The following is a 23,149-nucleotide window of genomic DNA, read 5'->3' as shown; positions in this document are numbered from 1 at the left end:
CTCAACTCCTAAACCACACCAATGTTAAAAACTGTGTTGTTTTTAGGTCATCGAATTCGTAGAAATTAGTCATAAAGTAATAAAAATGTAAGACTCACTGGGTTATTTCCTGGAATCTGAAGACAATAAAAGTTCACCTTTCAACCATGTTCCAATTTCAGCTCCCCCACTTACCAGCAGTAATGTCCTCTTGGTTTCCGTGTTTTTAAATGACTCTGATGACAGAAACTGCCTCCCAAGGTTGTTGGGAGGGTGACATGGTAGCACAGGCAGAAAGGTAAGTTATTTAGAGCAGTGTAGCTGGGTATTAAGCGTTGGCACATTAATGCTCTTTATCAAACTCAAGGAAGGGTGGTCTAGTGCAGTCAGAAAGCAGGAGAAAACACCATTTCAACTAAAGACCAGCACCGTCCTTGTAGTTGTCCATTAAGATGCTCCCACTTCACCTCTCCGTAAATAACTTAACTCCTGCCAATGGTCTGAGTCTCCAGATTGAAATAGCAGAGGGCCCATCTTTAAGGGGCTTGAAAGACCAGAGTAGCAGGTGGAGCTGAAAACCATAACCTAGTCAAAGACATAAAATTAGATGCATTTTGGAGTACCCAAGATAGATATATAAGCTTTTACTGCTTAACAGCAAGAATTTATTCCTCCAAATCAGGTATTCTGCAGGAAGACAAATCTTTCCCATCAGTTTGAAGGATTTCTTATATTCTTTTAAAGAATTCTTGCATACATTTTCAAGAATGCTTACATTCGGTTTAAAGAACATCTTATATTCTTATAAGAATATGTATATTTATATATACACACATACCTATATGCTATTATTCAACTCAATCTCCCATCCAGTTTCCTAACATGTAAGTAAGATATCTATATGTGAATAATAAATAAACATGTCAAGTTAGAAAATGCTTAAAGGATAATTCTCTGATCACCAAATAAGCACAATGGCTGGTCAGGAACATGTGGCTTGGTAGCAGTAGGTGGCTACAGCCCCTCCCGGGTGCACTTTTCCATGTGATTTTTGACAGTTTATTCATTCTGCTTAGACTTCAAATATAAAGTTGGCCCACAATTTTCTTTTTTTTTTTTTAGTTTAAAATGTTGCACTGCACCTTAAGAACACAAATTAAAATTTACCTGAATAAACATGGGCAGAAAAATTATGTATGGAGTAATACTTATCTTTTCTGAAATCTGGGTGTAGAAAGCAAAGACATATTCCATCAAGGGGAAGGAAAAAAGTACGGAGGAAATTCTTCAAAGATTTCTATATAGCAAACATTCTCAACCAGCAGGAATTTTGTCTCCAAGAGACTTTGACAATGTTTGGAGAAAAGTTTGGGTTGCTACTACTGGGGCATTATTAGCTTCTAATGAGTAGAGGCCGGGGATGCTGTTTATGCCTCACAATACCTGGAACAACTCTCTACCATAGAGAATGATTGGTTCCAAATAGCAGCAAGTGCAAAGGTTGAGAAATCTTGGTATCTACCATTGCTGCAGCTAAGGAATACTTAAGATTATATTTGTATATATTGTTTTTGGTTATGTGAAACCATTTTCTTTCACGATTTAGTCATTAAAACCATAACAGTTATAGGAACATAAAGAACTGACAGGGAAAGCAAACTTTCAAATAGCACATTATGTTGCTTCAATTAGTATTTGTATAGACTACCCAGGAAGAACTTAAATCAAATTAGTTTATGAGTCTTTCTAAAAGTGAAAATATTCTCTATTAAAGTGATAACTCTATCTGGTAGCTTCTTTTACTGGTGATTTTTCACTTAACTTGAAAATGCAAAGAAAGTAAATCTTAAATGTTCTCACCACAAGGGAAAAAAAACAATGTCAGTTGATGGCTATGGGAATGAGCTTGAGGGTGATCATTCTTCAATGCAGGCGTATGTCAAAACATCACACTTACCCCATAAACATGTATAATTCTTGTCAATTATACCTCAATAAAAGCAGGAAAAAATAGAGTCACAGTTCAGTACTGAAGTACGTGGTTAGACCATTAGACAATTATCAACTGAAAGTGGGAAACTCTTCTTGAAGGAGAATGGAAGCCTGATAAGGTAGTAACAATAGATTTTGGACTCAGAGAAGTAGAGTTTGCCTCCTTTTACTATTCCTTTGTGTGTAGCCTTGAGCAACTTAACCTCTCTATTCTCAGTGTTAGCTCCGTAGAACTATTAGAAGAATAAACACTAATGCAGGTTAAAACAAAACAAACTCTTGGGTGCCTGAAACACAGTGGATATGCCACAGGTCACAAACTTATATAAGTACAAGCCCTTGTTTTTGCATAAAGCATCTATTTTGAGGTTACTATGTGTTTATAAACAAATGGACCCGAGAAAAAGCTTTCTTAAAAACTGTTTCCTTCTCCAAGAAGATAATGGGGCTGGCTATGTTCTAGAATCCTAAGATTCTATGACTCAGAGACTGAGCCTCTGTGGTTCTAGCATCTGGGCACAGTAGTCTCCCAGGGCTCCTTACTATGGACTCCATGTGACACCGGTGGGGAAGGTGTGGCTGCAATGTTCACTCAGTCTCTTCATGCGTTCGACCACTGAACCATGGGGGAGTCATCCCAGGAGAAAAGAGGGGCCGATGTCATCACTGTACACCCACACGAAACTGTATTGGCAGCACTTCCCTTCGGGCCTCATGTCTCTCTGCTGGATTTCCTAAAGGGAGAGCCAAAAATCTTGGGGGTAAGCTTTCTTCCATCCTGGGTCTTCCTGATGAGGAGAAAAGAGTCCATTCTCCATGTACATCTGCAGAGGCATCATTGTGTGATGATTTCAAGGAGGGAGTCCATTCTGTTTTGTCTTTCCTCCCTCATCCTTCACCTTGGTGTATCCTTCTTGTTGAGTCTTGAGCAGTGCTTCTAGGGCATTTGCTTGTATAAGGATTTGGATGGCCAAAATATATCGTTATGTTATGCACACGCACATAACAACAAATCTTATCATTACGTGCATCTATAATGCACCAAGTAAATAAGAGTGGAAAGAAAAATAAATTAACTAATTAGTGAATTAATTATTTTGAAAAAGAATTGGATCATCAGCATAAGAACCAACATGTAGTCAATATATTTTGATAAATATGCAAAATAAAACTTCTATTTCAAAACACACAGTTTGTCTCAGGTCTTAGAAATGTTTTTGAGGGTTTATTTAACTCTGAGAAACAGGTCTTTAATTAACAACACCTCTAGTCCTGAGAAACCCCAGAGCTATTTCATGAGGAGTTGGTACTGGTCTTTGAACCCTAGCAGAGGGGAAGCAGGACATAAATGCAATTTTTCTAAACATTCCTTGAGGAAGTGACCTTAGTGTGTGGTGGTGACCATCTCCCTGGGAGTGAAGAAGCCATTAGAGGAGAGGTTAGACTTCCCTTTGTGCTTGTATAGGTGTCAGGAGTCCTTTGAAATCTTTATTCAAAGCTCTACAGTGAGATACAGATAAACATACCCACAAGGAAAAAAAATCTTCATCATAAACACATCCGGGGAGAGTTGCATACATAGCCATATCCTTGTCCAATAGTAAAGTCACTAAAGTGTGCTGCCAGAGAGGTATGGCCTGGGCACAAAACCACAAATAGTAGCAGAGAAGTTTGACCCCAAGAGGAGCCACTGCCCCTCTAAGACCACCATGGTATCCATCTCTCTGCATGTGCCTGACAGGCTGAGTGGGTTATAATGACCTCTAGCCAGGCCCCTGGATGAAAGGGTGAGAAGACACCACATCACCCCAGTACATTCCACAAACTTTCAGGAAACAGGGATGAGTCGAACTCCAAAAGCATATACAAATGGCCCTTTGATACCTTCAGATCCACAATCACAGATTCAGCCAGCCAGGGATTGAAAATACTCTGAAAAGAAAAATACGCTTGTGCTGAACCAGTGGACTCTCTTTCTTGCTGTCCCCTAAACCATACAGCATGACAACTATGTATATAGCATTCCTAAGTAACCTAGAGATGACAAAGGCACACAGGAGGAGGGTGCAGGTTATCTGCAAATGATACATATTTTACCTCAGGGACCTGAGTGTCTTCGCATGATGGTATCTCAGGTGTCCTGGAACCAATTCCCCATGGATACCAAGAGATCACTGTATTTAATGTGTGAAAAAATGTGAAAGGGCAGATGGTAAGGAAAAATCATACGCTCTCCTGCTACAGATGGGAGAATGCTTAAAGTAAACAGTTTGAAGTCCGTGTCCTCAAAGAGTGTTCAGTGTAGCTTTGGTCAGACATGTGCTCCAATCTGTCTGAGAGGAGAGAAGTTTGTGTTACCAGGGAATCCAGGAAATAATAAAGGACACGAGTGATGGATTTGATTCCCAAGGACTCAGGCAAGAATGACGGGGGCAGTGGGGATGATTGAGCTGAGCCTCCTGGGCACCTGAGGGCGGGGGGCAATTACAGAGAAAGGTATTCAGAGGAGGGAAGTGCACTGTGGCTCAGGGACAGACCAGAGGGGCGGGGCACTGGTAACCTCAGGTACCTTTTTTCTTCACAGGGTATCCAGATCTTGCTTGCTCTGATCATGGTGGGCCTTGGAACTGTACTTCTATTTGGTTACATCAGTTTATCTAAAATATTCCCCCTCGTTTTCCTCTCAGGATATCCGTTCTGGGGAGCATTTATTGTGAGTACTGTGGATTAGGATCTTTGGAGAAATGGTTATAAAGTGTGACCTGAAGTTATTCAAGTCCTAGGATAATGGATTTCAGAAAAAAAAAATATGTTCCCTCCCTACCCCCAGAAGACCATAAAAGGCAAGTGCCCTCCACGACAAAGAAAATGACTCCATTTGGACATTGTGCTTCCATTATCACAGGAATAACTAACCCCACCCCCAGGTGTTCACTGCTTACATTTCCAAAGCCCGTGGGTGTATAATAACATCATTTGCTCCTCACGTCCAATCTGGGAGGTTAAATGAAAAAAATATCTTACTTTTTCCTTTGCAAATGGAGAAACTCAGTTTGAGATGAGGTACTAATTCAAACATTTATAGCTGGTGCTCTTAGAATCACAGACTCTCATAGCTTAAGGAGAATTTAAGATTATTAGAGTTGAACCTCCTTCTTGGCCCCAGAGACAACATTATGAATGCTACTCGTGGAATTAATCCTAGAGATATCAATAATATTCTGAGTATATTATAGCTACCTCTAACCAATCTCCACAGCTATGGTTCCCAATCTTGCACCACATGGTTAAAGACAGAACCACTAGAGCTTCGACACTGGGATATAGGTTCAAAGAGAGCAAGAACATTGTCCATTTCACTTCTTGTTATATTCTCAGAATCTAGAATGTTGCTTAAGGCAAAATATGCATACATGAATGAGTGACTAAATGAATCAGTCAATGAACAGATGAAATAAGGAAAAAATGAGACCAGTGTGTATTGGAAAACCATGCTCTCTCTTTTAAAAAATTTTTTATTTGTTTTAATTAGTTATACATGACAGTAGAATACATTTATGCACTTTGATATATCATACATAGATGGGATATAATTTCTCATTTTCCTGAGTATAGGTGTTGCAGAATCATATTGGTTATGCAGTCACATATATGCATACAGTAATAATGTCTGTTTCATTCTACTATCTTTCCTATCTCCACATCCCCTCTCCTCCCCTCCCATCACTTTCTTCTACCTAATCTAAGATAACACTATTCTTCCCTAGTGGCTCCCCCTTATTGTGAATTAGCATCCACATATGAGAGAAAATATTCAGCCTTTGGTTTTGTGGGATTGGCTTATTTCACTTAGCATGATATTCTCCAACTCCAACCATTTACTGGCAAATGCCATAATTTCACTCTTCTTTAAAGCTGAGTAATATTCCATTGAGTAAATATACTACATTTTCTTTATCCATTCATCTACTGAGGGACACCTAGGTTGGTTCCATAGTCTAGCTACTGTGAATTGAGTTCCTATGAACTTTCATGTGGATACATCACTATAAAATGCTTATTTTAAGTCCCTTGAGTATAAACCAAGGAGTGGAATGGCTGGGTCAAATGATGGTTCCATTCCCAATTTTCTGAGGAATCTCCATACTGCTTTCTGTAGTGGTTGCACCAATGTGCAGTCCTACCAGCAATGTATGAGTGTACCTTTTTCACCACATCCTCACCAAAATTTATTGTTGCCTGTATTCTTGATGATTGCCATTCTTACAGGAGTGAGATGAAATCTTAAGAGTACTTCTGATTTGCATTTCTCTAATTGCCAGAGATATTGAACACTTTTTCAAATATTTGTTGATAAATTGTATTTCTTCTTGTGTGAAGTGTCTGTTCAGTTCCTTAGCCCACTTATTGATAGGGTTATTTGTGCTTTTGGTGTTTTTTTGAGTTCTTCATATATCCTAGAGATTATTGCTTTATCAGAGGTGCATGTGGTAAAGACTTTCTCCCAATCTGTAGGCTCTCTCCTCATGTTATTAGTTGTTTCCTTTGCTGGGAAGAAGATTTTTAATTTGAATCCATCTCATTTATTGATTCTTGATTTTACTTCTTGCGTCTTAGGAGTCTTCTTCAGGAAGTCAGATCCTAGGCCAACAGGATAAAGATTTGGGCCTATTTTTTCTTCTATTAGCCACAGGGTCTCTGTTCTAGTGCCTAAGTCTTTGATTCACCTCGAGTTGATTTTTATGCAGGGTGAGAGAGGTTTAATTTCATTTTGCTATATATGGATTTCCAGTTTTGCTAGCCATTTGTTGAATAGGCTTTCCTTTCTCCAGTGAATGTTTTTGGCATCCTTGTCTAGTTTTGATAAGCATAAACACAACATGCCTTTTCCGTCATTGGCATTTCAGAAATGACTGGTCATGTTCTCACTTTCCCAACACAAACAATATGATGTTGGGCATGCTTTTCAAACACACATGCTCTACTGCAGAAAATCAAAGGGACCAGCTCCCCACTTCCCCATTGCACAACAGAATTCCGGGAGACTCCGTATAATCTGCACACATGAATTGCAATGGGGTTTTGGCCTGCTGTCCTTTAAATATCCACTCTGCATGGGAAAAAGGTTTTCTGAACACATAACTGTCTTCTTTGTAGTGCAAAAGTTAGAGAGGTGGCATAGGTTATTACATTTGTGCTCAATGCTCTAAGAGAATTCCCAGGAGCTAGGGGAGGTTTTAGTGGAGAAATCATCTGACCTGGGGATACCAGGTGCTTTCCACACAGGTACTCACTGCTGAAATTGAAGAAAAGTGTTCCCGGGTAACAAAAAAGCATGACCTGAGAGCTTGAGGTCAGGAAATCACCCCAAAGAAGACCAAGAGTTATGGTTGTCCCGTCCAACTGAGGTCACACAGAAGCTGGAGTCAGGCTGTGTCTGCTCTTGTGGTCAGGTTAAGGATGGAAACTTGAATATGGAGAGGAAGGAAAATCCACTGGTTGTTCTGAAAGGGCAGGGACATTTGCAGATATGATTGTGTTTTCTTAATGGGAGATGAATCCAAGAATGATAACAGCAAACCTGGGAGAATCAGTTAAGTGGAGGTTGCAGTAATTCAGCAAGGGAAGATGGTACCCTGAACTAGCTGAACAGCAGAGGAGATAAGGACAGACAGACAGCTTGGAGGAGAACTTGGAGGCAAAGCTGGCAGCTCTTGGAAATCTTATGGGGATGGGGGTGAAGCAGAGGAAGGCACCAAGGTGATTTTCTTATCTCATGGTCCTTGGACTCTAAGATCCAGGTAATCTCACAGGCCAATGTAAATTCCCACAGAGGAGGTTCTCATCCTCTGAGCATTAAAACAATAAGGGTCTCCACCCTGGGCCGCAGAGTTCTCACTTTTCCTGGGTGGTACTAGACTCTTCATGCTTCTGAAAATTAAAAAAGTGGCTGGGTTGATTATACTAGGTTTCAGTCTCCATAAGAGCAATTAGGGGGTCTTTTCTGAGAAAATCTCCCTTGATACTCAGAACACACACAGCCTCTCCTCCCCTCTTCCAGGCCCAAAGTCCAGGAATTCCTTTCTTTTCTGAGACCAGCTGAGCCAAATATCTGTGTGGTGTCTTCTGAGCCTGCTTCTTCCAGATCACACTGGCAGAGAGCCTGTGTGGGTACTGAGTAAGTCCACCATGGATTACGCTTACATTGGTACCTATCCCCCATATCCTTAACACTCAGGTGGAAAGACTGTATTGTCTGGGAGAGTCACAGACAAATAGTTAGTAAATCCAAAGGAAATTGTATTGTAAAGTGGTCAGATACATCACCTGTTAACTTTTGTCTCCTGTCTTCTTGACAGTTTTTTCTTACAGGAAGCGTCACAGTAATCAATGAGAAATTAAAAAATACCCAGGTAAGTCACTTTTGTGATTTCTATGTAATTTATCTTCTATTTGCTTCTTTCTTGTAAATATTTCTAGTATTGAGATGTGTCTCAGGAAGATATTTATACATCAAACTTGCAATTTCCATCATTCCTATTTGTCAATGCCACCACTTAGTCCCACATTCGTATACTAGCTAACATTTCTCTGATCAAGTAAATTCAAAATGTTGATTAATGGAAATCATTTTATACCCATGTAACTAAATGGTTCTTAACTGGAAATAATTTTGTCCTTTCTCCACCCCCAGGAAATATTTCACAATGTCTGAAGACATTTTGGGTTGTCCAAACTGGGTAAGGGTACCATTGGCATCTAAGAGGTAGAAGCCAGGGTTAGTGTCTGAGTGTCCCCAAAATGTCTAGGAAGCCTCCCATGTCAAAAAAAAAAAAAAAGACTAAAAATTCTACAGCACCAAGACTGAGAAACCTTTCTCCAACCAAACCAACCAAGGAACCCAGTAATTCCCGCTTTCCAACCCCAACTCCACCTCCTATACGAACAGAGACTTTTCCTTCAGGATTGCCCAGGGTCCAGAGGTAAAGGGTTTGGGCATTGATGCTGCATGATTCTAGGACTGAATCAAGGCACCCCACCCATGGCTGTGTCAGCTTGAAAGGAAAAGTACCAACTTCTAGGGTTGTTTGTTCTGTTTTTGTTTGTTTGTTTAGAATTAACTAGGATTTAGTTAAAGGCATGCTGATACTGAATTTTCCTCTTCTTCCCCTCTAACCACTCTGATCTTATTTAAAGTCCTGAAGATGTGGGCTTCGCTTAAAGCCATCTTATTTCTGTTCTTATGGTTCTCCACCAACTTCCTATGGGAATAGTTATAAGCCATAGAGAAGTCCTAAGGGGATGAACACCCCCATCTCTTCCTGTGGAAATAAACACTAGCAATGCACTGAAGTTCCACGTGCTGTTCTCTTCTCAGTCTTGACTTATTTCCAGAGCTGAGAACTATATTAAGGTGAAGGTAAACTTATGGCTGACTCAAGGAGAGCTATGCAGATGGCAGGGCATGGGATGGCATGGGGGGCATCAGAGGACCTGGCTCTTCTAACAATGAGATTACTCACAATCACTTAATTCTGAATCTCATTCATCTGTAAAATGGGAATGAGAGATGCAGCACCTTACACTGCAAACCTGTAATAAGGATCAGATGAGACTCGAACTGGGTATGCTCTTTACAAAGCACAATACACATAAGGGTTTGCATATCCAGAGACCTCAGTCTATGAACTATCATATGAGAGACAAAGAGAGAATGGAGAAATGAAATTTGGGAGAGATGGCATATCTGTATGCCCCTTTGCATTTTCTACCAAATAAAAAAAGTTCACTTGCAATAAAAATGACTTGGTAGACATGAAGTCATAAGTATGCTTTCAAATCTTGCCACACTAAGCCCCAGGAAGGGCATGATGTATAAGCGTATCAGCATTTCCCACCACAGCAGACACACACAATGCTATGAATACAGACACAGGAAATATCTGCCACATTTAAAATGAAAGTTTTGTTTTGGCCTTTAAAGGAACAAGATCAGTGCTGAGAGTGGGTTTGAAGAAAAGAATAAGATGCCCTCCTTTCTTTTGAAGGAACTCAAACGTGTATGTATATCTCCTCCTCCCTCTCCAAAAATAATGGGCTTGAATAAAAGGAATTGAACTTTGTATTCCTTCCATATCCGACACTGAGATCAACAAAGGACATCTTTAAATCCCAGTTCAAACCATCTTCAAATATATGTTAGTGATTTAGTGGGTTATGTTTGAATCTTGTGGAGATTTCCATGTAAGCCCCATGATCTTTTGATCTCTGCAGCCTGACACATATTTGGATCACACTAAATGTTTATGAAATAAATGAATAAATGCATACTACTGTAAAGGTAGGCAATGTAATTCTCATTTTAAAAGGTAGAAATTGAAATTCCAAGAGACTAAGTAATTCGTACAAGGTTCTTACAAAATGAGGATCCAAAATCAAGTCTAATTTCCAAGTTGAGATATTTTCTAATACACTACACCACTCAGAGATTATGAATGATGGTTTACTGAGATAAAATGACCATTTTATTCAACATAAACATAGAATATATCCTTGGCTGATTCTAAAATTGATTCATCTTCTGACTTTGATGAATCAGAATTTATCTTATCAACCTTTCCTACCACCCTGACCTGCTAGAGTAATTCATCCCTGAGAGGTGTGTAGAAAGTGAAAACCACGAAGAGTTTCTTCCAAGGTGTTTTTGGTTTGATTGGGTTTTTATTTATTTTGTTACTTTTTAAACTGCTTTCCAGATCCCAGGTATCATTACCATGAATGTCATCAGTTCCGCGGTGGCAGTGGCTGGGATTGCTCTCATCCTCATCAGCTTCACACACCAACACAAGTTCTGCCAGATGCTTTCCCTTGATGGATCATGTGTCCTCGGTAAAACATTTTTCATTGTAAGTGATCTCATTTTGAATGAGGGCTGTTCAATCTTATCTGAGCTGAGTCCATGATGCAACCATGCATTGATTTTTATCTATTTATTTTTTGGAGGTTATGGGGTACCAAAGATTGAACTCAGGGGCACTCCACCACTGAGCCACATCCCCAGCCCTATTTTGCATTTTATTTAGAGACAGGGTCTCACTGAGTTGCTTAGCACCTCACTTTTGCTGAGGCTGGCTTTGAACTTTCGATCCTCCAGCCTCAACCTCAACCTGGGATTACAGGCATGCTCCACCAAACCGGGCTGATGCACTGATTTTTATCACAATAATTGAAACAGTGCCAACACTTGAACTGACCTTTGAGAGCAATGGTCAACTGACCCATCCCACACTGTGGGATGACGGTTAAAATGATTTATGATCAAATGTCTCTGGATTTTTAACTGTGGCTTTATTTCATGTAAGCCTATGACCTTGATCTAAAACGGTATTCTCTCTGAGTCTCAGTGTTTCTCATGTGGAAAATGAAGATAATAATGCCTACTGTATGGAATTGTTATGAAGATTACTTAAAATAGTACCTAGTGCAGTGGCGATGGTCAATCATTTTAGGTATTACAATTATCATTTAACATCAATTGGATTCAATTTTGCCTTTTTAAAAGATTTATTTTTTCATCATTAATATAGAACAAAAATGATGAAAAAATTTTACTAAGTGAACAATAAAAACAAAAAGCAGTTTAAAAGTGGGGTATTTGAAGAGTGTTAGGATATACATGGTTTTATATAATTTGCAAGAATTTTATTTAATAAGGCAAATGAGATATATCCTCCTTACCAAGAAACAGAGATACAATTTTAAATATTTACCTCATAAATAATTAATGGAATTATTTTTAACCATGTCAAGGTTCCAATAGGCCTTTCCCTGCAGTTTCTCAGGTAAGTCCTGAGAGTTCATCTTATCTCCACCAGCTGCGACGTGAAGGTTTGGGACTTAGAAAGTTAAGGAGACTGGAACCAGTTAGGATGCAAGTGGAGTAATGCCATTGGAAGCTATCTTCCTCCCTAAGGAAGGAAAGAAAAAGTCATCCATTACTGAATGCAAGATCTTGGCCTAGTGGGTTTAGCTGTCACTGGATTGCTTTCCTCCCGGTTCTCCTACTTGGGATCAATCCGGGGCCATCACGACTTGTGTGAGGCCCATTCTGAGAATGCCAAGCAGAGAGGAGGAGCCCAAATTAAGGAGAATCTGAGACACGCTGATGGGATTGCGGCTCTCTGATTCAGAGAGAAGGTAGGAGCTGCTGGCATTCAAACCGATTCCAGAGGCGCTTGAGCGAAGTGCGCATGCTCCGACTCATAATTCAAAGAACCCTTTTCTGAAAGATACTTTGCTACCCTGAGGGAATCCAGGAAATGAGATTCCAGCCAAAAAGATTCGTATCAAGGAATTGACTCTCAGAGATAATGGGAAAAGACGTGGATCTTAGAAGATAATTATTCTAAATATTCAGGGAAAGACTAAAATTAAAGGTTGTTTTTCTTAGAGCACATCATTCATCATGTTTGAAGATTTATATGTAATAAGAACTTCACTCTTTGAAGACTTCAACATTATTGAAATGAAAAAAGGAGTCACAATTCTCAAAAGAATATTTTTGGACCATCTATAAATCCTAATTTGTTCTTCATTAAATTATCTTAAAACATTTTTCTATCGTTGTCAAGTAATTTGGTCTTGAAACTAGCACTCTTTGAGAGAAGCTTTGTTTTTATTTGGTCCAGGACAAAACTTGTTTAATAGTTCTCAATAAAGGATTAAATGTTGACGTTTGTGAAATAAGGATTTTTTTTTTCTTTTTAGGTACAAGTAGTCTTAATATGCACAAGTATCAGTTACCATAGTAAGTGCTTAAAATTTTAGTTACCATAGTAGTAACTGAAAATAGTTATATGAATTTTGCTGCTAGCTCTTTAGTTCACGAATTATTTTGCAAATAAAGGATGTACATCAGATCTCAGAGATCAGCCACTTTGCTTCTTTCAAAGGCTGATGGTGATTGGTCACTGAAAATTTATTTAGTTCACTCGCAGAGAGCAAAGTGCAAGTTTTAGTGCCTTCTCGTCTCCCAGAGACTAAACTCATTTGACAGTTTATAGAAATGGATACTCCAAAGAAGAAATTGGTCAACAAAGATAGCAGAGCACAAAGAAATGAAAATTAATAACACTGGAAGTGAACCTGGATGTCATTAGAAGATTCAAAAGTGGCAACTGCAAAGCAGAGACAGTTGAGATCTGGGCCTGCAGGAAGCTATTGTGGGAACGATATTGAAGGTATAGTTAGTTGCTTCCATATCTTAATTTAAATTGTGCTAGGAATAGGAAGCCATTGACAGCCAAAATTGAAGACTAATCAAAAAACAGATCCCAGTTTGGTTAGCTAGCGTTCAGACCCAAACACTGGGGTTAGCTGTTGCACTGAAAGAAAGTGGTAATTACAATGAAACTGAAAATGAGATTTTTACTTCCAGTAAAGACTGGTTTCATTATTTCAGAAGTCCGCATGAATTGATTAATATTAATCTATTTGGTAAAGCTACAAGTTCAGATAAAGGCACTACTATGAAATTTACACCCAGATTCTAAGATACAGGCATTTCTACTGTCCAAAAAATTCTGGAGGATTCAAATGCAGTGTTCTAGAAGATAGAGTGGGCTGGGAAGGAATTATGATACTGCTGCTGTTCCAGAGGCCGTTCTAGAAAAGACAGAGGAACTTAGTGAAGGTGAACCTATTGGCATAAATGATAAAAGTGGTTGTAACAAAAGATGAACATACCTCAGAGGAAGTGATGCCAATAAAAACCCTTCACATCAAACCCTCAGAGATATTTCAAGACCTTGAAAGCAAAACTGATAAAAATTTGGGGCTCCTATGCCAAGGCATAGGAAAGATGCTCACTGCTTATTATAAGTAAGATGAAGGCAAATACTGTTTAAACTACTCTTGATAAATTATTTACATTTTTTAAAACACTGTAATTTATAGATTTTAATGTTTTAACTTACAGTGAACTAAATACTAGTTTTACATTACAAAAAAGTTACATTATAATGTTTTTACATTTAATATCAACATCAAGAATTTAATTTTTTTCTGTTTTTTTCTCTTTAATTTTTATTTTTTGTTCTTTTTAGTTATACATGATAGTTGAGTATAATTTAACTTATTTATACACAAATGGAATACATCTTATTCTAATTAGGATCCCAGTCTTGTGGTTATACATGACATAGAGATTCACTGTGGTGTATTCATATATGTACATAGGAAAGTTATGATAGAATCATTCCACTTTCTCTCCTATTCCTTTCCCCTCCACACTTCCCTCTGGAAGAATTAATTTTTGACCTAATTTTAAGGTCACAGAACAATCATACATTTTCCCAAAGACTTAGATTGCATTGCGCCTGCATTTTAAAAAATTATATATATATATATATATATATATATATATATATATATATATATATATATATATCTCCTATCTACTATTCTGTAATTTCTTGCTGCACACACCAGCCACTTCCTGCAATCTCACTCACCCAGGATCATAAGACCAGCTTCTTCCTGCTTTGAATGGTTCCAGTCTAGTGTTCACCCTGTTCCATCTACCTAATAAACTCGCCTTCAGACTTAAATCTCAGTTCAATCATCATTTATTTAAAGAAGTCCTTCTTTACCACACCTCCACTCTCAGACCTGGTCACATATTCCCTTATAACCGTGTATGACCCACCATACTTCTCATAGAACCCACTACAATTTACTCAAGCAATTATCTAATTAATTATCAGCATTTGCCTCCTTTACAACTATGCAAGTTTCATAAAACCAGGATCAAATCTCTCATGGTCCATCACTGAACCCAATAACTTACATGCAGTAGTGATGTAGCTCAGTGGTAGAATGCTTGCCTACAATGCATTGAGACCCTGGGTTAAATCCTTAGCACCACATACCAAAAAAATTGTATATAGTAGGATCTTCATCCATTTGAATTTTATAAACAAATAGTAAATATCTAAGTGTTGGGATATATTGCAAGGATACCAAGATTCAGAGAGGTTCAGTCACTTGCCCAAGGGGAAGTGTAACCTTGCACCCAGTTTTTCTTTCTCAAGAGATTAAACTTTTTGATGCCATACTCCACCATGCTGCCTCTCAATCTAAACATTCCCTTAAAGGGAAGTGTGTAAAATGTTGATTTTTGAGCATACTCAGCTTGCAGATGTGTTTTCTGTGACTGACACCAGTGAACAAATAACTGGAAAATCATTTCACTTCAAAAAGTGTGTATATATAGCTTCCTTAGGAGAGTTAAAAAAAAATCATGTGTCACAGTGCCCAGATTTCCACATGGCAACAATTGGCTGGAATCGAGTAATGGATGCCTTCTATGAATACCATTACTCCCTATCGTCTCCCCTCCTGTTTTGCTCAAGATGGTATCCTGGTCCCCATAGGTACTGGAATTTGTTACCACTGCCTTATCAGAAAGATATGAAAATTACGCAATATCTAAGGGCTACAAGACCATCCAAAATACGAGTTTACCCAAACTTGTTTTTAGAGGGTGTAAGAGGTTCTGGACTTAAATCTTTAAAATGATACAGCTTTCATTTCAATTGCCATTCATTTCTCCTCCTTATTTGCAGGGAATTTTGTCAATCTTATTAATTATCACCATAGCAGAGCTTGGCATCTCTGTGACTATCGCATCCTTCAGAAGCAAGTTATGGACAAGTTCAGATGAGGTGCGTTTAATGTTGTTGTGTGAACAGAGTCCTGTGGGGACACTCTAAGGTGACTTCTGGTCGACTGGTGAGCAGTGTAGAGCTCAGATGCTGAACTGAAACTTGTGAATTTGGGAAGATCAGTGAGGGACAACCTTAGGATTGAAAGGCACCCCCACCTTGAGGATGGCTCTGCTTTCCCTTCTTTCCCTATCTGCTATTCTGTCATTTCTGCTCATACACAGTTCCTTATCTTCCTGCCAAAACATATGAAATGTCAGACTTCATGGGAACCCATATTACTGGGATACAGAAAGCTTACACTTGGTAATAAGAAGGTATGAGACCATTCTCTCGCCAGAGAAGAAGTGGAAAAAAAATATCGATAGCATTACCATTTATCATCATCATCATATTGACTAAATGTTTAATATGTCAGTCATTATCGTAATCACTGGGCATCAACTTAATTTTACTAACACCATGAGAACACCTTAACATTTGAAGGAACCAAGGTACCAAGAGGTTAAATAACCTCTCCAGGATCACAGAACTTCGAAAGAGTCTGGCTCGGGGATTCAGCTCCACAGCCCACTCTCTAAGTTATAAATACCAGTCCAGGCTCTGTGTTTGGCAGGATTTTTTCTGTTTTTTGTTTTTTTTTAATCAACTCCATGGCAGTAGAATCTACAAAGATCATTCAGTGATCTTTGACAAACTGTATGCACCTGTGTTGCTGCCATCACAATCAAGACAGTGCAATCCTTTCGGCCTAAAAGTTTTACTTTTTGAAGCTTTTGCAGTCGATGTCCTCAGCACCTAGATTAGTTATGAGGTTCCCAAATGTCATAGACATGAGAGCTCAGAGAACTTTCTCTGGCTGGCTGCTCTCACACAGAAACATGCTTTTGAGATTCATCTATGCTGTTGCGTCCATTGAAACCTTGGGTACATCCAAATTTGTTCATTTACCTTTGTGTGGGGGGTGGACTGGGGATTGAACTCGGGGGCACTCAACCAATAAGCCACATCCTCAGTCCTATTTTGTATTTTATTTAGAGACAGGATCTCACTGAGTTGCTTAGGTTTGCCTCACTTTTGCTGAGGCTGGCATTGAACTCGAGATCCTCCTGCCTCAGCCTCCTGAGTAGCTAGGATTACAGGCATGCACTACCATGCCCGGCTTGTTCATTTACCTTTGATAGATATTTGGATTGTTTAAGGTTCTAAACTATTATATCAATCAATTGCTATGAAGATTTGCATTCATGTCTATATGGACATATAATTTCACTTCTCTTAGAGTTTCATACCCAGGATTTGAAAGAAAGTAAGAAAATGACTAACACATCTCAAAAACAATTGTACCATTTTTTCATTAGCAATACACGATAGGTAGAGTTGCTCCCTCTCATTACAAACACTTGAATTTGTCACTAGTACTAATAATTTGGCTAGTCTAGTGGGTTTAACATGCCAGTGCTATGATTTTTCACAGCCTGTTGCTTGCCTTTTATCTTTTTAATGTTTTCTTCCAAAGAAAACATGATAAAGTTCAGTTTAACATTTATTTTTCTGGTTAGTCTTTTTTGTGTTGTAACAAATACACGATAAAACTTTCTTTTGTATTTTCTTTTAGAAGTTTTAGTTTCAGCCTTTATGTTTAGGTCTATGATGCATTTGAGTTGACTTTTGTGTCCAGTTGTGAGGTAATGGTAGAATTAATGCATACAACCCCTCATGGAGTTATCCAATTGTTCTAACATCATTTTTTTGAAAATGCAATTCTTTCTCTCCATTACTTTAGTCCCTTTATTGAAAACTGACCACTTACTCAATAGGTCTCTTTGAGAGTTCATTTTTTCCCACAGGTCAATATGGTTATGCTTCTAGGCATTACACACTGTCTTTTATATATATATAAAAGACAGTGTGTGTGTGTGTGTGTGTGTGTGTGTGTATATATATATATATATATATATATATATATAGAGAGAGAGAGAGAGAGAGAGAGAGAAAGTGTGTGTGTGTATGTGTGTGTGTGTGTATATATATATATTATATAACAACTAAAAATATTAAAACAGAAAAAAATGAAAATCATATAATTAAAAAATGAAAATCATATATCTCAATTTCTAGAACTTTAGAATAATTTTTATCATGGTAAAATATACATTACATAATGTTATTTAAATAATTTGTAAGTCTACAATTCAAGGCATTAAATATATTCATGACACTGTATGACCCACAGCATTTCCTATCCCCGAAACTTTTTCATCATTCCCCACACAAACAGACTAGCTTTAAATCCCTCCTCTTCCCCTCCCCTCCATGTCTTGGTAATGTCTGTTTTATCTTATGAAGTTACCTCTTCTGTGTACCTCATGTAAGTGGAATCATGCAACATTTATCCTCCTGCATCTGGCCTAATTGACTACACAAGTATAATGTTTTCAAGGTTCAGCCATGTTGTAATACATATGGAAAATTTCATTCCTTTTATGGCTGAGTAAAATACCATTGTGCATATACCAAATTTTGCTCAGCCATTCATCTGTTGAAAGATACATTTTTCCTGTTGTAAATAATGTGCTATGGCCTGGTTCAGTATTTGAGATAATGTACAAATATCAGCCTAACTCCATGCTTTGGAGATAGACTTAAGAATAGAATTGCTGGGTCATATGGTAGCTCTATGTTTAAACTTTTGAGAAAGTGCTCAACTATTTCCCACAGTGGTTATTCCATTTTACATTCCCATCAGCAGTACACAAGGATTCCAGTCACTCCTAATTTCACCAACACTGGTTATTTTTTGTTTATTTGTCTTTATAATAGCCATCCTAATGGGTGTGAAGTGGTAGCTCACTGTGGTTTTGATTTGCATGTCTTTAATAACTTGTGATTTTAAGCAAATTTTCATATGTTTATTGGGTGGGTACAGATTTTCTTTGGAGAAAAATCTCTTATAGCAAATTTTCCATTTTTTCATTGAGTTGTTTGCTTTTGTGTTGGTGTCATATCCATGAGATCATTGCCAAATTCAAAGTCATGAATATTTCTCCCAAGTTTTTCTTCTTTGAATTTTATAAGTTTCACTCCTAAGTTTAGTCTTTGATCCATTTGGAGTTAATTTTTATGCATGTTGTTTGTTTAATTAATTCTTTTGCTTGTAGATGTCCAGTTTTCCAGGCACTGTTTGTTAAAAAAGACCATCTTTTCCCTCCATGGAATGATTTTGGCATTCTTTTTGAAAATGAATTGGTCATATTTGCAGTGGTTTCTTTCTGGTTTCCCTCTTCAGTCCATTGCTGCCATGTGTGGGTTTACAACTGTGTGTCACTAGTCTTGGGAAATAAGGATAATAACCTCCTAGGGATGTTATAATAATGACTTGAGATGACTTTAGAACTTCCTCTAGTGCTTTGATCATCACTTAGTTATGCTTAAGAATGAGTCAATTTTAAATCATAACACTTAAGTGCTTGAATACATGGGATATTATAGTTCATGTCTCCAAAACTTTCTTTCAGCAAATTAAACAAAAATCTAGGTGGAGATTAATAAAAATACAGAAGTCCCATGTATCCTCATATAAATAATGTGCTAATAGAGATAAAATAAAAATGTAGAAAACAAATTGGGAGGATGGGTACTAGGAATATATAGAGTAAGAGAATGTATTGATTCTCATTCTTGGTCTACCATTAACCAACTAGGCCAACGTAACTCATTTAATCACTGAGCTCCAATCACTTCTTCATAGAACAAGTAGTCTATTCTGACTCCATGAACAACCTCAGAATGGGAACGGGCTGATAAAAATCAGCAGGCCAGGTTGCAATGACAATTCCATCATCATCATAAGCAGTCGCAGCATATCATCGCAGAAAAGAATGGGAAGCACTGATCAAAGGTTTTATCAGGCGGTGTCACATAGCTGTTTAAAAACCTCCAGTAGATCTCTCAACAAGAGCAATGTATATACAGACAACATATATACAAATCCTAATTCTCTAGCCTAGCACACCATCTGACAATATCTACCTGCCTCCCACATGCCATCACACTGTGCTCTGTCCCAACCTCTGTTTTCATTATTTCTGTGATCTGGACTTCGTCTCCTGTCTTACTTTATCTGTTGCTTGAGGAATCTCTACTAATCTGTCAAGATGTAGATTAAATATCACCTCTTCTATGAAGCATGCACTTATTCTCTCAGAATTAGGTCATCTTCTATGTTCTCATAAAGCACCAAGTGTCTATTTCTATAATAATAGCACTTGCTGAATGGTTTTATTGTTATCTACTTATATGTTGTTCTACCTACAATTGTGAGCACCTTAAGGGCAAAACTCACCTTTAGTCATTTTGATGGACAGCATCTAGTTCACCCATATGACCAACAAATCTTTATAGATTAAATCTTTATATGTGAATATTGACGAGGTGATTTAAAATGTCTTAGAAGTTTGTAATATCAAGGATGGGGAAAATATTTGAAGCAATCTTAGTCAAATGGCCTGGTTCAGTATTTGAGATAATAAGGGGTTATCACTGTCCAAAACAATACTAATAAGTTGATGGTAAAGGTGGGTGGGTATTTGTTTGATGACTCCTCGTTCAGATGTAATTTCCAACCTAACATCTTAAGTCAGAGATGAAAGATAATTTAGAATGCCAAAATAAAATAACACCAAAGATGATTCTGTCTTATTAATGCTGCCAACTCCCCTTGGTTTTATAGGTTGTGTTTTTCTTACCTTCAGATGTTACTCCAAATAGTGAACAACTTAACCCAGAAGAAAATACTGTATTACAATTTGAGCTTCAAGAAGAATCTCCTAGGATTGATAGGACATTAAACAGACAAACTGTTTTTATTGGAGGCTATTCTTTCTTCAAGTTAAGGGTTTTAAAAAGTCCTTTAGTCCAACATTGCATGTTACCAACATGTAATAAGTGTAAGGGTAGTAAGAGCACATCCTCTGCACCTATTCCAGAGGAGGATAATCTGAATGATCAAGACATGCAATATGTTATGACACAATCCACCCAAACAGAAACTCAGTTACCTCAGAAAAAAGCCTTACCCACCAAAGATTTTCTAGCCCCGCCCGTGCAAACAGTCCAAGCTTTGCCTGCTGATGACTTGCCATCTCAGGCTCTACTAATAGAAGCCCCTCCTGAGCCAGTTATGCTATATGCAACCCCACCATCACATATCAGCCAATCTCTCGATCTGACATTTGAAGACATGCCCTCTCAAGATGTACTCACCGAAGAAAGACCATCCCAAGACACAATTTTCCAAGAGATAACATCCACACAAACAACATCGCAAGACATGGTCTACAATGCTCTGTCAGCGCAAGCCACCCCATCCTACTCCATAAGGTCCTCTAAGATAAAACAGCCATCCCAAGATCTTGAACCACAAGGCATTCCCCCTCAACGCCAACAATCTTTAGAAATGCTATATAGAGACATTCGAGCAGAAGTCATGGAACAGATCCGGGAATGGAAATCTCAGGACCAACACCCAAGACACTTTTTCTCATTCCATAAACCCAAAGATGGGAAGCACCGAAAGAGATTTTCCTTAGAACTGCCAGGAAAAAGCAAGCAATCCCCAAGGAGATATTCTTTAGACCTACAAAGCAAAGGTAGACAGTCTCTAAAACGGAAATCTCTAGACCAGAAAATCAAAGCCTGGCTATCTGCAAGGAGACAGTCTCTAAAAAAGCAAGCTAAATATACCCAAACCACAGAGCAATTCTCAGAGGAGTCAGCTGAACATCTTCAGACAGAAGGGAAGCCATTCCCGAAGGAACAATCCAAACATAGAGAAGATAAAGAACAGCAGGTGGCTATGGAGCAAATCCCTAAGAAACAAACTCAAGTCAAACAAGCTGAAGATCAGCAGGTTCAAGAGGAAGAATCCCCAAAGGAACAATCTCAAAATAGGCAAGCCAATACCCTGAAAGTTCAAATAAGGAAAACTTTAAAGCAGATGTACCAAGATTCGGACACCTCAAGCCAGGAACACAAAGATGGGCAATTCCTCCCAAAGCCATCTCTGCAATGTAGAAAACAGAATTGGCAAAACTTTAACCAGCAATCTGAAGACTGGAGAGGTCAAGGTAGGAGAAACAAAGATTGGATAGCACGAGACTGGCAATCAGAAAAGCAGCATGCCCTACACCAGAAGACCCTAGAGATTTTAGAGAAACAATCTCTAAAGCAGAAAGGTCTGTGCCAGGAAATCCCATCCCAGGGCACTCCAGCCCAATATAACCTAAGCAGGCAATTTCAAGGTAAAGACCAAAAAGAGACTCAGTCCAAAGTTGCACTAGAAGAAGATAAGCCAATAAAAGACATCAAAGAAGGGAAACCAACGAATCTGCAACTAGAAGAAATGAACCCAGATTTCCAACCTTCTTCTAGCCACAGTTTAGTACAAGACACAGATTTAAACTATTTGTCCAACATAGATTCAGAACAAGAGGTACAGCATTATGCTTCAGCTAGCTCAAACTCATACAAAGATTTGAATATAACTTCTAGCTCATGTTGGTCAAAAGATCAACTGCAATCTGAAGAGTCTGACTAACAGGCAGAATCTACCCAACTATCACACTGCCCCCAATAAGAGAAGCTAAATGAAGGAGAAGAACAGAGTCTTTCCTATGTTCTCAACTGTGGTTGCCATCTAATTCGCTCACCAGAAGATGAAGAGCACGCAGAAAACTCCAAAGAATTCATTCTTATTAGAATAAAATGACAACAAATGACATGTTAATACTATATCAGAATTTTCTGGGAGTGAAGGAATAAATAGCATGTCAACTTTTGTCGTCATATTTAGTGTTTCAATTTAAAATCGCCAATTCATTTTAGAACTTAACACTTAATAGACTACTTTCCTGCGGAGCCAACATTTTTTGGCCTCCTCCTTTGTGTCCTAGAGAGAGTCAGAAAGTCAACTAGAAAAAAGTTTTCAGGATCTAGAGGTGTTCAAGAATCAGAAGAGTCAGGAATAAAACTCACCCCCATCCTTCCTGTTTTGATGTTTCCGGTTCTCCCATTTATTCTCCTTCCCTGAACTTGTGTCAAGGATATAGTCCCTAGGTTGACTCAGTGTTCAACCAGATGGAAGGTGACAATTAAGACAGGATGTGTGGAGGGGGGTGAACAACACACACCTAGAGACAGGAAGGTAGGGGTAAGGGAAGGGCAGAGGTACAGCTGTGATAAAATACAATCACCTGTAATGTCCTGAGTGTTGCTCTAGGTCCCTTTCATACACCTGTATTCACTCCTAATTTCTCAGCCCAACATAATTTCATTTCTGTGAAGAGATTGTTATCAAAAGCCATCAACTATCCTCCATTTTTTTCTCTTTCCTCCTCTCAGATCTACCTGCCCTTTCCAATAAATATCTGGAAATATCCAGAGATTTGCCAGGT

At 38.4% G+C, this 23,149-nt stretch overlaps 1 protein-coding gene across 1 annotated transcript; it reads left to right on the top strand.

Annotated features, from left to right (window-relative positions):
• The first annotated feature begins 2,594 nt into the window (after window positions 1-2,594).
• On the top strand, window positions 2,595-22,293 carry Ms4a14 (membrane spanning 4-domains A14). Its single transcript, XM_046444522.1, has 6 exons — window positions 2,595-2,732; window positions 4,556-4,684; window positions 8,331-8,384; window positions 10,728-10,877; window positions 15,597-15,695; window positions 20,428-22,293. The coding sequence occupies exons 1-6, from the start codon at window positions 2,595-2,597 to the stop codon at window positions 22,291-22,293; spliced, it is 2,436 nt and encodes an 811-aa protein (XP_046300478.1).
• The last annotated feature ends 856 nt before the right edge of the window (window positions 22,294-23,149 follow it).

The sequence above is a fragment of the Marmota monax genome, unplaced genomic scaffold (genome assembly GCF_021218885.2).
Source record: "Marmota monax isolate L192 unplaced genomic scaffold, Marmota_monax_Labrador192_F-V1.1 WCK01_AAM20220418_F8-fsc00038, whole genome shotgun sequence".
In the NCBI taxonomy this organism is placed as follows: domain Eukaryota; kingdom Metazoa; phylum Chordata; class Mammalia; order Rodentia; family Sciuridae; genus Marmota; species Marmota monax.
Note: the sequence above shows the minus strand (reverse complement) of the source record. Positions and strands in the feature narration are given on the sequence as shown.

What these genes read in the sequence shown, in the direction of transcription:
- Ms4a14 (XM_046444522.1), top strand. Translation starts at nt 2,595, where the DNA reads ATGGGGGAGTCATCCCAGGAGAAAAGAGGGGCCGATGTCATCACTGTA. An exon ending in GAGAGCCAAAAATCTTGGGG is followed by an intron (nt 2,733 to 4,555) that starts GTAAGCTTTCTT and finishes TTTTCTTCACAG; the next exon opens with GGTATCCAGATCTTGCTTGC. An exon ending in AGAAATTAAAAAATACCCAG is followed by an intron (nt 8,385 to 10,727) that starts GTAAGTCACTTT and finishes ACTGCTTTCCAG; the next exon opens with ATCCCAGGTATCATTACCAT.